The 14,686-nt window shown below is 48.3% G+C and overlaps 1 protein-coding gene across 1 annotated transcript in view; it reads left to right on the plus strand.

The window, feature by feature from the left end:
* The window catches only part of NPC1 (NPC intracellular cholesterol transporter 1), a 43,189-nt gene that overhangs the window by 27,188 nt on the left and 1,315 nt on the right, over nt 1-14,686 (plus strand). Inside the window, exons 12-24 of the mRNA XM_061131014.1 lie at nt 2,481-2,670; nt 3,239-3,421; nt 4,183-4,297; nt 6,061-6,188; nt 6,284-6,424; nt 7,776-7,865; nt 8,263-8,453; nt 9,054-9,169; nt 9,818-9,947; nt 11,075-11,275; nt 12,559-12,790; nt 13,523-13,636; nt 14,441-14,603. Of these exons, the coding sequence (XP_060986997.1) occupies nt 2,481-2,670; nt 3,239-3,421; nt 4,183-4,297; nt 6,061-6,188; nt 6,284-6,424; nt 7,776-7,865; nt 8,263-8,453; nt 9,054-9,169; nt 9,818-9,947; nt 11,075-11,275; nt 12,559-12,790; nt 13,523-13,636; nt 14,441-14,603 (1,994 nt within the window). The remainder of the gene's footprint in view (nt 1-2,480; nt 2,671-3,238; nt 3,422-4,182; nt 4,298-6,060; nt 6,189-6,283; nt 6,425-7,775; nt 7,866-8,262; nt 8,454-9,053; nt 9,170-9,817; nt 9,948-11,074; nt 11,276-12,558; nt 12,791-13,522; nt 13,637-14,440; nt 14,604-14,686) is intronic.

Here is a 14,686-nt window from a genome sequence, read left to right on the forward strand (position 1 = left end):
CAAGAATTATTAAATAAAAACTGTGATCAGCATGTTTGGGCAAATGTATATCATGCCTGCTGTTCACGCCTAGAAAGGATGTCAAGTAAGTGACCCAGGAACCGATTAGCTGTGATGTAACCTCTGAAGAAGTGGGAGGGGGGCCCAGGAGAATGGGACACTGGATAACTTTGTTGGGATATTCGTATACCATACAATCTACCCATTTGAAGTGTACAGTTCAGTAGCTTTTAGTATTTTCACCGGTGTGTGCAGACATCACCATGGTCAATTTTAGAGCATTTTCTTTACCACAGACAGAAACCCCATCTCCTGCAGCAGTCTCCCTCCTAACACCCAGCCCCACATAACCCTCAGTCTACTTTCTGTCTCCATCAATTTTCCTGTTCCAGACGTTTATATGGATGGAATTACATACGAGGGCTTTCCTGTCTGGCTTTGTTCACTTAGAATAATGTTTTTAAGGTTCATTCAAGTTGCCGCATGTGTCAACACTTCATTCTTCTTTATGGCAGAAGATCATTCCATCCTATGGATAGACCACATTTTGTTTATCCACTCATCAGCTGATGAACATGTGCGTTGTTTCTCGGAAACTTGCTCAGTCATGTCTGATCTTTGTGACCCCATGGACTTCAGCCTGCCAGGCTCCTCTGTCGGAGGAGATCCTCCGGGATCCTCCAGGTCATTTCTCCAATTCTCCAATGGGTTGGGTAGCCATTCCCTTCTCTAGGGGATCTTCCTGACCCAGGGATCGAACCTGGGTCTCACTGCATTGCAGGCAGATTCTTTACTGCCACCTTTGGCCATTAGGAACAATGCTATAAGCATTCACATGCAAATTTTGTGTGAACATGCCTCCATTTCTGTTTGTGTGAACGTGTTTTCCTCTCTCTTGGTTGGTTGGTATACACTTAGGAGTAGACTTGCTCGGTCATATGGTAACCCTGAGGAGCTGCCAGACTCTTTTTTCCAAACGGACTGCCCCTATGGGTCTTCCCTTGTGGTCCAGTGGTTTAGACTGCCCTCCCACGGGTTAGGGAACTAAGATGCCCCATTCCTTGCAGTGCAGCCAAAAAACCAAATGACCACACCATTCTACATTCCCGCCAGCGTGTGGGGAGCATTTTCATTTTCACCCCTCGCCAGCACTTGTTGTTATTTGACTTTTTTAATTCTGGCTATCCCAGTGGGTAGGAACTGATATCTCATTGCAGCTTTTTTTTTTTTTTTGTCCACGCTGTGCAGCTTATGGGATCTTTGTTCCCCAACCAGGGCTTGAACCTGGGCCTGGCTGTGAAAGCACAAAGTCCTCAGCACGGACCGCCAGGGAATTCCCTCCTTGCTGTTTTGATTTGCATTTCCCTGGTGACTAATGAATTTGAATACCTCTTCATGCACTGATTGCCCATTTGTATTAACTTTCTTGGAGAAATGTTTATTCATTGCCTTTGTCCATTTTTTGACTGGATTGTTTATGTTTCTATTATCGAATTAGAAGAATTCTTATATATTCTGTAAATCCTTTATCAGATCTATGACTTCCAAATATCTTCTCCTTTTCTCTGGTCTGTGTTTTTGCTTTCTTAATGGTGTCTTCTGAAATATAAACGTTTTTAATTTTGATAAAGTCCAATTCATCTGTCTTCTTTTTTGTTACTCATACTTTTGGTGTCATAGCTAAGAAACCATTGCCTAACCCAGGGACCTGGAAGTTTACACCTATGTATTCATCTGACAGTTACATGGTTTTAGCTCTTATGTTTAGTTCTTTGATCCATTGAGTTCTTTGTATATGATACGAGGTAAGGGCTCAACTGCATTCATTTGCATATGGCTGTCCAGTTGTCCCACACCATTTGTTGAAAAGATTATTCTTTCCCCTGTTGATAGTTTTGCCACCTTTATTGAAAATTACGTGAAGATACTTGGCGTATTTCTGGACTTGGTTCTGATCCTTTGTTCTGTATGCCTGTCCTTATGCTGGTAACAACACTGTCTTGATTACTGTTGGTTTGCAGTAAGTTTGAAATTATGGAGCATGAATTCTCCTGTTTTGTTCTTCTTGAAAAACATTTTGGCTGTTCTAGGCCCCTTGCAATTCCATGAGAATTTTAGAGTCCATTTGTCTTTCTATAAAGAAGTCAGCTAGGATACTGATAGGGATTGCATTGACTCTGAGATCAATTTTTAAAATTTTTGTTCCATGAGCATATATCTATATTATAATACACTGCACTTAGAAATCATTTTTAGTAAAAAATGAAATGAGACTATGAAGCAGTTTTTAAACTTGGTCCCAACTTGTTTTAAATGATAGAAAACTCAGCATGGAACTTTGTAATCTGGCTAGGATATAAAGTCCTAATGAGGGAGAAGGGTTAAATGTGGCTTTTGTGTCTTAAAAGTTAGGAAGAAGTTCCTCACTTAGCTGTCACTCAGTTTTAACTAACAGTATAAAATTTTGCTTACCCTTTTAGGTTCATAAATTTTGTGAAAAACTATGAGAATCCAAATCTGACCATTTCTTTTAAGGCTGAACGAAGCATTGAAGATGAACTAAACCGTGAAAGTAACAGTGACGTCTTCACTGTTCTGATCAGCTATGGCATCATGTTTTTATATATTTCCATAGCCTTGGGGCATATCAAAAGCTGTCACAGGCTTATGGTAAGTAGGGTGTATATGTATGTGTGTGTATGTGTGTGTGTGTGAGAAATGGCAGTATATAGCATGATGTCATGTTTTTGCCTCTATTTAATCCTAGTTCATTATGTTCAAAACTGCCTTAAATTGCCCTGTGCTTTTTTTATTTTTTGGCCATACAACTCGGCATGTGGCATTTGGGAACTTTGTTCCCTGACCAGGGGTTGAACCCATTCCCCCTGCAATGGAATCATGGAGTCCTAACTGGAAATTGTCTGTGTTTTAACTGTTTGTCACATTTTCTGCTTCCTGCCCTTGTTTTCTTTAGTTCCACATTTTTATCTTCAACTTAAAATTTATTTCACCTAATTCTTTTGTTTTTTTTCCTAATTTGCCACCACTTAAGAATGCAGGGTCATGAAAATATGTGGCCTGGGAAGACCTAGACAACTTTTCATGTCTTCTCTCAAACTGGGAACTGTATGTTTAAATCTGGATGGGCAATAAGCTTGTAAAGAGGTGAAAGTGAGGACCTGTTAGGAGCAGGACAGAAAACACTGTAAATGACTATTTATGTCTGTGGCATCTCCAGGTGGATTCAAAGATCTCCCTGGGCATCGCTGGTGTCCTGATCGTGCTGAGCTCGGTGGCCTGCTCCTTGGGCATCTTCAGCTACATCGGGGTCCCCCTCACCCTCATTGTGATAGAAGTCATCCCGTTCCTCGTGCTGGCTGTGGGGGTGGACAACATCTTCATCCTGGTCCAGACCTACCAGGTACGTCTCAGAGCCTCACAGCGTCTGACCAGGTACCAGGCCCCACGTGCACGCATGCTGGCTGCACGCAGTACCTGTGAGTGTGACACTTGGAGGCTTCATTTCCACGCCTCTGAGTGCTTGCGTATTCGTGCTTGTTCTGGACCCTTTGAGACCAGGAAGTATAAGACCCTTCTCTTTGCTTGGTGGCCTAGATTCAAAGTGAGAATTTGGTTTTAAATATGTGCAACATGAGTGCAAAAAGTGCTAATAGACTTGTGGAAAATATTTTGGGCACAGCAGCTATTAAAATGATTCAACATAGTGTAGAAGAAGGAAGGACTTGAAAAAGTGCTGTTAAAAGGCAAAAGGTCAACGTAGGACCCTGACGTAGAAGATGACGTCATTCCATTGGTTCTCCGACGGTCCCTCGTCCTGCAGGCGTTACATGGGTGGAGGCCCAGTGGCACCTAGGAGTGTTAGTTAAAGGTTCAGCCACTTGCAGCCTGTGTTGCATGTATTTTCCTGATAACCTGATTCAATCCTTCCTTTAGCCTCTCACCTGTTCCCTTGGCTCCGGGCTTCAGAAATACCCCGAATGCATCAACATGAGAAGTTTGGGGTCCTCACCACTTTGTTGTATAAGGTTTATAAACGACAAGTAGATGCTGCCAGTCATTTTTCTTTACCATCAGGCTAACACAAGGCAGCCAAGAAACAAAGAGGTGGCATTGTAATTGAGACATGTGAATGTTACATATTTCACTGTTTTTATTTTTCAGAGAGATGAACGTCTTCAAGGGGAAAGCCTGGACCAACAGGTGGGCCGGGTCCTGGGAGAAGTGGCTCCCAGCATGTTCCTCTCATCCTTCGCAGAGACGGTAGCGTTTTTCTTAGGTAAGTACTCTTGGAACTCGGCCAGCCCTGCGGTGTGCTGAGCATGGGTGTGTCAGCATGCCCCTCTGCGTTCCTCCTTGGTTAAGCCGTATTCTGTAATTATAAAGTATCACAGTGGACCACGAAGAGAATGGGTGGCAGTAACTTGGGCACCATTAGCAAGCATCTTCTGTCACGTTGTTTCAGGATGGTATTGATGTGGTTGGTTCAGATACCTAGGGCTCCTGCCCCTTCCCCTTTTGGGCAGCACTGGAGAGCGCTGGGATTTGAAATATTAGCCTTGCACAGCCATGAGTGCTCCCCACAGCAACTCCACAGTCACAGGCATTAGCCCTCGAGGTGTGTACCCCTGTTCCTGAGGGCAGTCTTCCCCCTCGGCACACTCACTTCACAGGGAAGCACCCTCGTGACTGAGCAGAGGGCGGTCTCGAATCTTCCGTCTGTACAAGGAGCCACGAGCTGGAACACAACCCAGCGTTCCTATCTTTTTATGTGGAGAAATCCCGTATGCCCCTCCCTGCCCCATGTCTGGTGATAAGTAAGAGGACACTGGCCACGTCCTCTGCACAGGACACTGGCTAGGATTGCCCCGTAAGTCCAGGGAAGACGCACGGTCTGTGGGTCGCAAATGGAAAAGTCTACAGGGGCCGCAGCACACCTTACAAGGGGCCGTGGGAGGGACGGCGCACGTGTGGCCTTCGGACTCACACACCATTAGCACACGTCCTGCTCCACTTCCGCAAAGCAGTGCACTGTGGAGCCTGTGGCCCTGTGGTTCTTTCTGATCGATTCGGGTGCAAAACAGTTACTTCCTTTCTTTCTGTGATAAGAAAACCAGTGCACATGTGTTGGTGACAGCAGCTGACCCTGGGCTTTAAGGTTGGAGTGCCTTTGTGAGGACAGGAGGAGTTGGGGTGGGGGGACCCCGTGGCTCCTGTTTATAAGAGGCCAGCCCAGTGCTGCCAGATTGTTTTCTTCTCAAGCAACATTGTGAATCTAGTGTTTTTTTTCCTCGCTCAGGTGACACTGTGACTCTCATTGTTAAATATTGGCTCCTTATGTTTTTGAAAATGTTTTAAAATTCTGATATTGGAATTGGAAATGGCAACTCACTCCAATATTCTTACCTGGAGAATCCCACAGACAGAGGAGCCTGGTGGGCTGCAGTCCATGAGGTTGCAAAGAGCCGGACACGACTGAGAGACTGAGCGTACACACAGCACACACACAGAATGGGTTGATGATACACGTGTGGCCCGTGGGCGGCCAGTGTTCAGTTTCTGAGTCTTAGTAGCCTAGAGGATGCTTACAGGCAGCACCCTCGTCTGATTGTAACTAAACCTAGAGGCGGATTGGATGATATAAGAGCAGATAAGAAATACCATCCGTCGTGTGGACTGAATCACAACAGATCCCATAAGCAATGACCTATGTTAATGGTTCTTAGAGGCTGATGTGCGTGCATTTGCGTGGAGAGAGGGTTAAATTACAGAGATGGGGCCCTAGAATTCTGAACAGTAGAATTAGGGTTGAATTTCCATCGCTTTGATAAATGGGATGGATCAGGTCCCTGGAATCTACGTTTTTAACTCCCAGGGTGGTTCTGGTGTGACACCCGCAGACAAAGTGCCTTTGGGAGGGGGGAGGTGGGGGTCTCCTCCTGGGCTTGGCTGCTCTGGGGCTGCATGTTCATCCATGCATGTGCGTGTGAGGCCCGCATGCCCTTGGCCGGGCAGGACGTGACCTCTGTCCTCTCCCCGCAGGAGGCCTGTCCGTGATGCCAGCCGTGCACACATTCTCTCTCTTTGCGGGCATGGCGGTCCTCATCGACTTCCTCCTGCAGATCACCTGCTTCGTAAGCCTCCTGGGCTTGGACATTAAGCGGCAAGAGGTAAGTGGTCATCAGGACTGCAGCCCATTTCCTTTGAGTCTGGAATCTGGGTGAGGCGGCCGGAGGGTGACCTCTGTCTCCTTTGGTCCCCTCAGAAGAACCAGCTAGACGTTCTCTGCTGTATCAAGGGGGCAGCAGACAACACGGGCGTCCAGGCCTCCGAGAGCTGCTTGTTCCACTTCTTCAGAAACTCCTACGCCCCGCTTCTGCTCAAGGACTGGATGCGGCCCCTCGTGGTACGAGCCTGTCTGTCGTGGTGTCCCCAAACAGACTCGTCACCTGCCTTCTGAGAAGTCACCTCGGGAAGGGTGCCGACAGCTGTTAAGTATACATACGAGAATGCTTGGGACTTCGCTGGCGGTCCAGTGGTTAGGACTCCGCTTCCACCGCAGGGGGCGTGGGTGCAGTCCCTGGTTGGGGAACTGAAATCCCTCATTCTGTGTGGTGTGGCCAAAAAAAAAAAAACCATAGCAGATATGAACAAATATATAAAATATTTTTAGCAGTCAATATAAACAGGAGTTTTTGGGGTTTTTTAAAGAAATAATTACAGATTCATAGAAAGGAGCCTGCTGCCCTTTCACAGCTGCCTCCCACGGTCTTACATAATTGTAGTTCAGGATCAAAACCGAGAGCTTGGCATTGGCACAGTGTGTGTGTCTAGTTCTCTGTCAGTTTCTCACCTATTGCAGATTTGTGTAAGCACCACGGCCGCCAAGATAGTAAACCTGTCTCATCACTCTTGTCCTCACCTTCAGTGTCATACGCACGCACACACACACACATACTGTCCCTTGTCCCCAGCAGCCGTGTAAGAGCGTTTCATAGTTTACATGCTGGATATACCCAATAGCAATCGTGTATCACATCTCTGCTAAAAGCATAAATTCATTCCAGTCATAGTAATATTCAGCGTTTATTGAATACTTAATATCTGGTACTGTGGTCAGTACAGGATGCTACGCTAAATTCTGGATTGATTATTCCTAGAGTTTTCTCATGTAATCCACAAAACTATCTGATGCTACAAGTTCTATTTTTCCTGTTTTATTGAGAAGGAGATAGAAGCTCAGAGAGGTTAAATGACTACCCCCAGAGTCACTCAGCTTGTCAGAGGCAGAACCGAGATTTGAACCAGGTGGTTTGGCTCTAGAGACCGTGACTTCAGCCACTGCCCCGGACTCCTTGTTTTCTTAGTATGTCATTTAAACTTGCTTTCCAGTTTAGGAAAGCCCTGTTTTGTGTGTTTAAGATCTGATTTGTGTTCTTTTTTTTTTTTTAATTTATTTTTGGCTGCGCTGGGTCTGTATTTCTGCTCGAGGGCTTTCTCTCCTGGTGAGCAGAGGGCTGCCGTCTGGTTGTGGTGCATGGGTTTCTCATTGCAGCGGCTTCTCTTATTGCAGAATGCAGGCTCGGTAGTTGTGGGACATGGGCTTAGTTCATGTGGGGGTCTTCCCGGGCCAGGAATGGAACCCACGTCCCCTGCACTGGCAGACAGATTCTTCACCACTGCACCACCGGAGAAGTCCCTGGTTCATGTTACCAGCTCATGACAGCTCTGGCTCTGTAACTCACTTCTCGTTCCAGGTAGCAGTCTTTGTGGGCGTGCTTTCATTCAGTATCGCGGTCCTGAACAAAGTAGCAATCGGATTGGATCAGTCTCTTTCAATGCCGGATGTAAGATGCTTTCTCTCTTATTCTAACTTGTTTGGCCCACAGCGAATACATTTTCCCAAGCACACACGGTCGTTTCAGCCTCTGCTGGCTTCTGAACACAGGTGCTGGCGGGCTCTCCCATGTCCCAGGGATTGCCCAGGAGCTCTGCCCACTAACCTGGGCCTTCTGAGCGCTCAGGCCTTGGGCACCGCTCCAGAATGTGAGCAGCCGGGCTTGACCTTATGAGGTGCCCTCCTAAGGGTGGGACTGACCGGAGAAGCACCTGGGCCCAGGGTGGGGAGGGGTGCCGGCTGTGGAGGGACTCAAGAACCTGGGCTGGAGGCGTCTCAGCTCGCAGGACATTCACGCCGTGTCCCGTCGTGTGTTCTCTCTCTCTCTCTCTCTCTCTCTCTCTCAGGACTCCTACGTGACGGATTACTTCCAGTCCCTGAATCAGTACCTGCATGCAGGCCCACCTGTGTACTTCGTGCTGGAGGAGGGCCACGACTACACATCCCTGAAGGGGCAGAACATGGTGTGTGGGGGTCTCGGCTGCAACAACGACTCTCTGGTGCAGCAGGTCTTCACGGCCGCCCAGCTGGATAGCTAGTGAGTACCCCGGCCGCGGACGGGCGCCTGGCCTGGCACCTCAGCCTCATGCCTCTCTCTAAAGATGGCTTCTCCTGGAAAATCTGTCTTGCAGAATGCAGGCTGAATTGACATGAGCAAAACTTCTCAAAGGGCTAATTAGACTGCCTCATATTCTTTTTTTTTTTGGTTTAAGCAACAACCATTTTATTTATTTTTTAATTCAGTTTTTCTTTTTAATTTTTTTTTTAACACCAAAAACATTTTGTATTGGGATATAGTCAGTTAACAATGTGATAGTTTCAGAACAGTGAAGGGACTCAACTTACATGTACTTGTATCCATTCTCCCCCAAAACCCCATCCCATCCAGGTTGCCACATAACATTGAGCAGAGTTCCATGTGCTCTTCAGTACATCTTTGTTAGTTGTCCATTTTAAATATAGCAGGACCATCTTATATTCTGAAGCCTTTCCCATTAAGTAATGATGTGGTTTGTCTTCTGACTGGGTGGAATGAGAAGGTCTAGAAAAGGAAGTTCTGAATTTCAAGAAAAGGGACTGAAACTGGAGACTTCCTCCTCGTGGGGGCACCTGTAACCCTTTCTCTCCTGTTCTGTAGCACCCGGATAGGCTTTGCCCCATCGTCCTGGATCGACGATTACTTTGACTGGGTCAAGCCTCAATCATCTTGCTGTCGCATCTACAATAGCACAGAGCAGTTCTGCAATGCGTCGGGTACTTGACCCTTTTCTAGATCTTTTCCCTTTAAAAAAATTTTAAATTTATTGTTTAAAAATCATTTGCTTGTCACCTCCACTTCCACCTGTTTTTATCGGCCATCGTTGGGTCTCGTCCCCCTTGTCCTTGTCCCCTTTCTCTGTCGTCCACTCTGGAGATGCCCCATTGTCCTGTCTCCTGCCCACCATGGGCCTTCAGGCTGAACCGGGTCAGGGGACTTTGGTTTTCAGGTTTCTTATCTTTTCCCAGTGACACGGACGGCCTCTCTTAATTGTTATCTGGCTTGTCATGGACCTTGTCATGGGCCTGCCTTCTTTGGTTTATCACTATTGCCCTATGGTTTCATAAGTGTGTTGAGGTTGTCCTAGAATTCTTTTCATAAAACATGGAAGCCCTGTGCTCTGGTAATAACATACTGAGGTTGTCCTTAAAGCAGGAAACCTGCTTCGGGGAAGGAAGTTTGTACAGCCTATGTTAAGGGAAGATGGGACTTCCACTTTATTAGACTGCAAAGATCACATGTTTGAAGTTTTTGGATAAGCAGATTTAGGAGAAGAACTCCTGCCATTTCTTTATCATTATTTTAAAATGTTTTAATCTGGACACCCGTCCTTCTCACTCGGGCTCCTCCACCCGTTTGCACAGTGGTCAACCCTGCCTGTGTCCGCTGCCGGCCACTGACTCCGGAAGGCAAGCAGAGACCTCAGGGCGCAGACTTCATGAGGTTCCTGCCCATGTTCCTCTCTGACAACCCGAACCCCAAGTGTGGCAAAGGGTAAGGGAGGCTGAGCCGTTGAGCTGCACGCCCGAGTCTCGTCATGTGCACTGGGAAGCTGGGGGGTGGAGGAGTGACTGGGTGGGCATGGTGGGTGGGAAGGTTCTCTTTTCTGCCATGTGCCACCCTGTGCCCACCCTTCTGTGAAAGCAGAGAAACCAAACCACCTTTGAAGAAAATTCCTCCTTCCTCATTCTCAGCTGATTCTGACTGGTCTGAGCATTCGGTCCCAGGCTTCCCTGTGTCCTGGCCCTCCTGGTGGCCCAAAGGACTCAGAGTCCTGTGCAGGCTGCCAGCAGGGTGGAGTGCGAGGAGGGATGTGGGCATTTCAGGATGTGAAAGGGTTTGTCCAGTTGTGTGTGGGGTATATGAGACCGCGGATCTGTTCTGGTGATGTTGCCTGGGATAAAGGTCTCGGTTTTCTGTCCCCACTGTGCTTCTTGCCAGCCTGTCTGTACATGAGCTCTTGGGCTGCCCCACTTCCCCATCCATCCAGGCAGCCAGTTACCATGGAAACAGGATCTCTGGCCCAGAAATAGCAGAGATGACTGAGGTCTATCCCCGAAAACAAAGTAGGAATGAAGCTTGCATCTTGATCTCTTTGCAGACTGAACACTCAGCCTGCATAAACAAGTCAGAGTGAATGCAGCTCTTTGGAAGGCAACAGCCACCACTCACAGGGAGCTTCCTTTGAGCTCGAATCGTGCCTGGCACTACTTCGTTTATATACAGCCCTGTGAGGAGATGGTGGTGCACCCATTTGCAGATGACACTGCAGCCAAAATTTAGTAATTTTACCCCAGGGTTCCAGGATTGAGGACGATCTCATGGCTACCTGACTCCAGGGCCCCTGTCCCTTCCTGCCTCCTGTTGTAAAAAAACACATTGGATGGCAGAGCAGAGCCAGCTGCAGAAACAAGAGCAGCTGCGTGGAAAGAAACCAAAGCAGCAAAGGAAAGCCAGTGTGGGAAGGCACAAGCTAGACCTACCTCTTTCCCTTTCGAAGGCTTCCCTGTCCCTGAAGTTGACAGCTGGTCTGACTCCCGAGCCCAGGGTCAGGTGACCCCACTGAGCTTGGCTGCCCAGATCCTGCAGGTGTGGCCTCTGACACCGCTGTCTTGTCGCAGGGGACACGCTGCCTACAGTGCGGCCGTCAACATCCTGGACAATGGCACGAGCGTGGGCGCCACGTACTTCATGACCTACCACACGGTGCTGCAGACCTCGGCCGACTTCATCGACGCCATGGAGAAGGCCCGCCTCATCGCCAGCAACATCACCAGAACCATGAACCAGCAAGGGGGTGATCACCGTGTGTTCCCATACAGGTGAAGTGTACATGAGGATGTCCTGGGGAGCAGCCCCACACGCCAGGGCTTCCTTGCTGGGGCTGGTGGGGGTATCGTGCTGACACTTGGCTTTTCTTCTGAGCCTGGCTCCATCCTGAGCTCGGGGGAAGCCTGTCGCTGGATATGGCGTCTGGGCAAGGAGAGCCGGATTGTGCAGCACCTGCCAAAGTCTCAACGCGGAGCTCACCCTGCAGAACAGCACCGGGGTGCGGGGGTGGGGGCGCCTGGGAAGCAGCTCCACAGGGAGGACCCAGCAAGGCGGGGCTCCCGATGCAGATTACTGGAGATGGCACCTTTATGGAGGTTTCTTGCTTTCATTTATTAATTTTTTTTTCATTATAAAGAAAATATTGGGACTTCCTTGGCGCTCTGGTGGTTAAGATTTCACGATTCCATTGCAGGGGGCATGTGTTTGATTCTTGGTCAGGGAACTAAGATTCCACATGCCGGAGGGGTGTGGCCAAAAAAAATTAAGAAAATATTTTACGAAATACTGAATTTGGAAAATGTAGGAAAGTAGGAGAAACAAGTGATTTCCCCACCAACCTCCAGGGTCTCAGTTCAGCGAGCCTTGAGTTTTTCGTGACAGAGGGCCAGCTTGTTGTCCTGGAGAAAGAGCTCTCAGAGTGGGTGTCCTGACCTCTAGGAGGAGCTGGTTAACTTTGCCAAAATAGCATTATCTCCTCAGGACCTGCACAGACCCTGTTTGGCTGGGGGTAATCCTCCAGATAGACCAGGACTTGTTTTCCCAAAGTACCATGAAATATTCTTTATAAATGAATGCCTGCAAAACAGAATGGAGGCTTCCCTGATGGCTCTGCAGGTAAAGAAGCCACGGGCCGTATAGAAGATGCAGGAGACACAGGTTCAATCCCTGGGTCGGGAAGATCCCCTGGAAGAGGGCATGGCAACCCTTTCCAGTATTCTTGCCGAGAAAAGCCCATGCATGGACAGAGGAGCCTGGCGGGCTACAGTCCAGGGGGTTACAAAGAGTCAGACATGACTGAGCACGCATAACACAAAGCAGAATGGATTGGGCATATGAACAAAAACTTTATATAAGATACATGTCTATGAGGCCCTGCTTTGGGCGTCAGTGGTCAGAGGTCCAGCTGAACTGCCAAAGGCGAGTCTTACAAAAATAGGTAGGTTTCCTGTGAGGCCTGCCTCTCAAGGTAGCTTCATTTCGCAGTGGCGGCAGGATGAGGCGTAGAGCCCCCGGAGTGAGAACAAGCAGTAACAGAACCCTCTCCTCCTTCCAGCGTGTTCTACGTCTTCTATGAGCAGTACCTGACCATGATTGACGACACCATCTTCAACCTCAGCGTGTCCCTGGGCGCCATCTTTCTGGTGACCTTGGTCCTCCTGGGCTGTGAGCTGTGGTCCGCGGTCATCATGTGTGCCACCATCGCCATGATCTTGGTCAACATGTTTGGGGTCATGTGGCTGTGGGGCATCAGTCTGAACGCGGTGTCTCTGGTCAACCTGGTCATGGTGAGTCCTGGGGAGCGCTCGGCCCTCACTCCTCTGCCACCGACGTGCCTTGTTTCTTGGGGTGGAAGGTCAGGGTCAGCTCTTGCTCTTGGTGCACATGGGCAGTTGGACGTGGTCACGTACGATGACGGTGTGACCTCACAGTCTGGCTGAAGTGTTCTGCGTGTATTACTGTAAAGGGTGAGTTGTCGAAGTATGTAGCCTGATGACAGCAAGATGTTCCATTTCCACTTAGACTAATTGCCCCTTCTGAATGGAATTTTCTGACCAGGACTTTTAGCCTCTCGTGTAGTTGCCAGTTGCTTTTTAAGTCTTGAATGTATGCGCATCTGAAAAAGTTATGAACAGAAGCTAGACCCAGTGCATGTGCCCTTCAGATAGGAAAAGAACATGCTTCAGGGGGAGTGGCAGTGAGGCCCTGCTAGAGAGATGACAGCCTGCTGCCTGGGTCTGGGGTGGGAGGACCTTGAGAGGTTTCAGCCGCTTCTCTAGAGAAGGCCGATCTGCTGGAGGAATCTGGAGTGCTGGGCACTGTGCCTGGAGGTTCCACGGGCTTCCCAGGACAGCTGATGTGGGTGCCATGGGGGCTTTGTCTGGCAAGTAGGAGGGGCTTTGCTCGGGGCTTCTTGACTCCCCAGGGTGCCCTGGTAACCACAGATCCCAGGAAGGGGGCGCTGCTTTTACCACCTTTAATCGGAGCAGAGCAGTCCTCACGGGAGCACTTTGTTTCAGAGCTGCGGCATCTCCGTGGAGTTCTGTAGCCACATCACGAGGGCGTTCACGGTGAGCACGAAGGGCAGCCGCGTGGAGCGGGCGGAGGAGGCACTCTCCCACATGGGCAGCTCTGTAAGTACCGCCGAGCGGGCCCCCAGGCGGCGACCTCACCGTGAAGGGCCCAGTCGGGCGACTGAGCGCTTCTCAGGAGAAGGAACTTTACCAGATTCTGAAAACAGAATTTGTTATGTCTGACTTAGCAGCAGTACCTCAAGATTACAAGCTTTCAGGCAATTCAGGAAACTTGCATAGAGCTGTATCTTGCATAGAGCTGTAGCCTGAAATTCTTTAGGACTGTTCCCTTTCGTGACTCCTTTGCGCAGTCTGGCTGAATGAAGCAGGAAAACAGGTTTGATGTGAGAGCCACTGAAAACCCAGGCCCAGCCATGTGTGTTGAAAAGCAGGTGAGCTGCCACGCTTGGAGCCCAGTGTGGTTTGTGGGTCAGGTTGGCAGACTCTTCTCAGGCTGAACCAGGATACAGGGCTGGACTGTGAACCAGTTTCTTTTCCACCATAGAAAATACTGTTATAGATGAACAATGAAGTGTGCAATAGCAGTGTCTAAAAACATAACGTACATACCTTAAAACTAATGCTCTTGGAAAAATGGTGCTGACAGACTTGCAAGGTTGCTATGGGGTATATGCAGAATACACAGCTTTTATCCTTATTACACCTTTTTTTTTTTTTCAGATTCATAAGCAGCAAATAAGCAGCATTTGGCTCTGCCTAAATTGTTTTATCAGTAACTCTGAAAGCTGGGGTTCAGTCTGTCATTACTTTGGACCTTGATGTTTAAGAAATTCCTTTAGGAGGAAGTGTTCAATTATGGTCGGTTGATACAAGTGGTTTCTGAGCCCATCTCTCTTCTCTTAGGTATTCAGTGGAATCACACTAACAAAATTTGGAGGCATTATCGTGTTGGCCTTTGCCAAATCTCAAATTTTCCAGATATTTTACTTCAGGATGTATTTAGCCATGGTCTTACTGGGAGCCACTCATGGATTAATATTCCTCCCTGTCTTACTCAGTTACATAGGTAAGAGCTTTTTGTTTTTAACCTGGTGGGATAGAGGCAGCCTGATAGAAGGGCGGGTACCTTGAAGCTTTCCTTTGAAGTAT

This window comes from Dama dama, chromosome 27 (genome assembly GCF_033118175.1).
Source record: "Dama dama isolate Ldn47 chromosome 27, ASM3311817v1, whole genome shotgun sequence".
Taxonomy (NCBI): domain Eukaryota; kingdom Metazoa; phylum Chordata; class Mammalia; order Artiodactyla; family Cervidae; genus Dama; species Dama dama.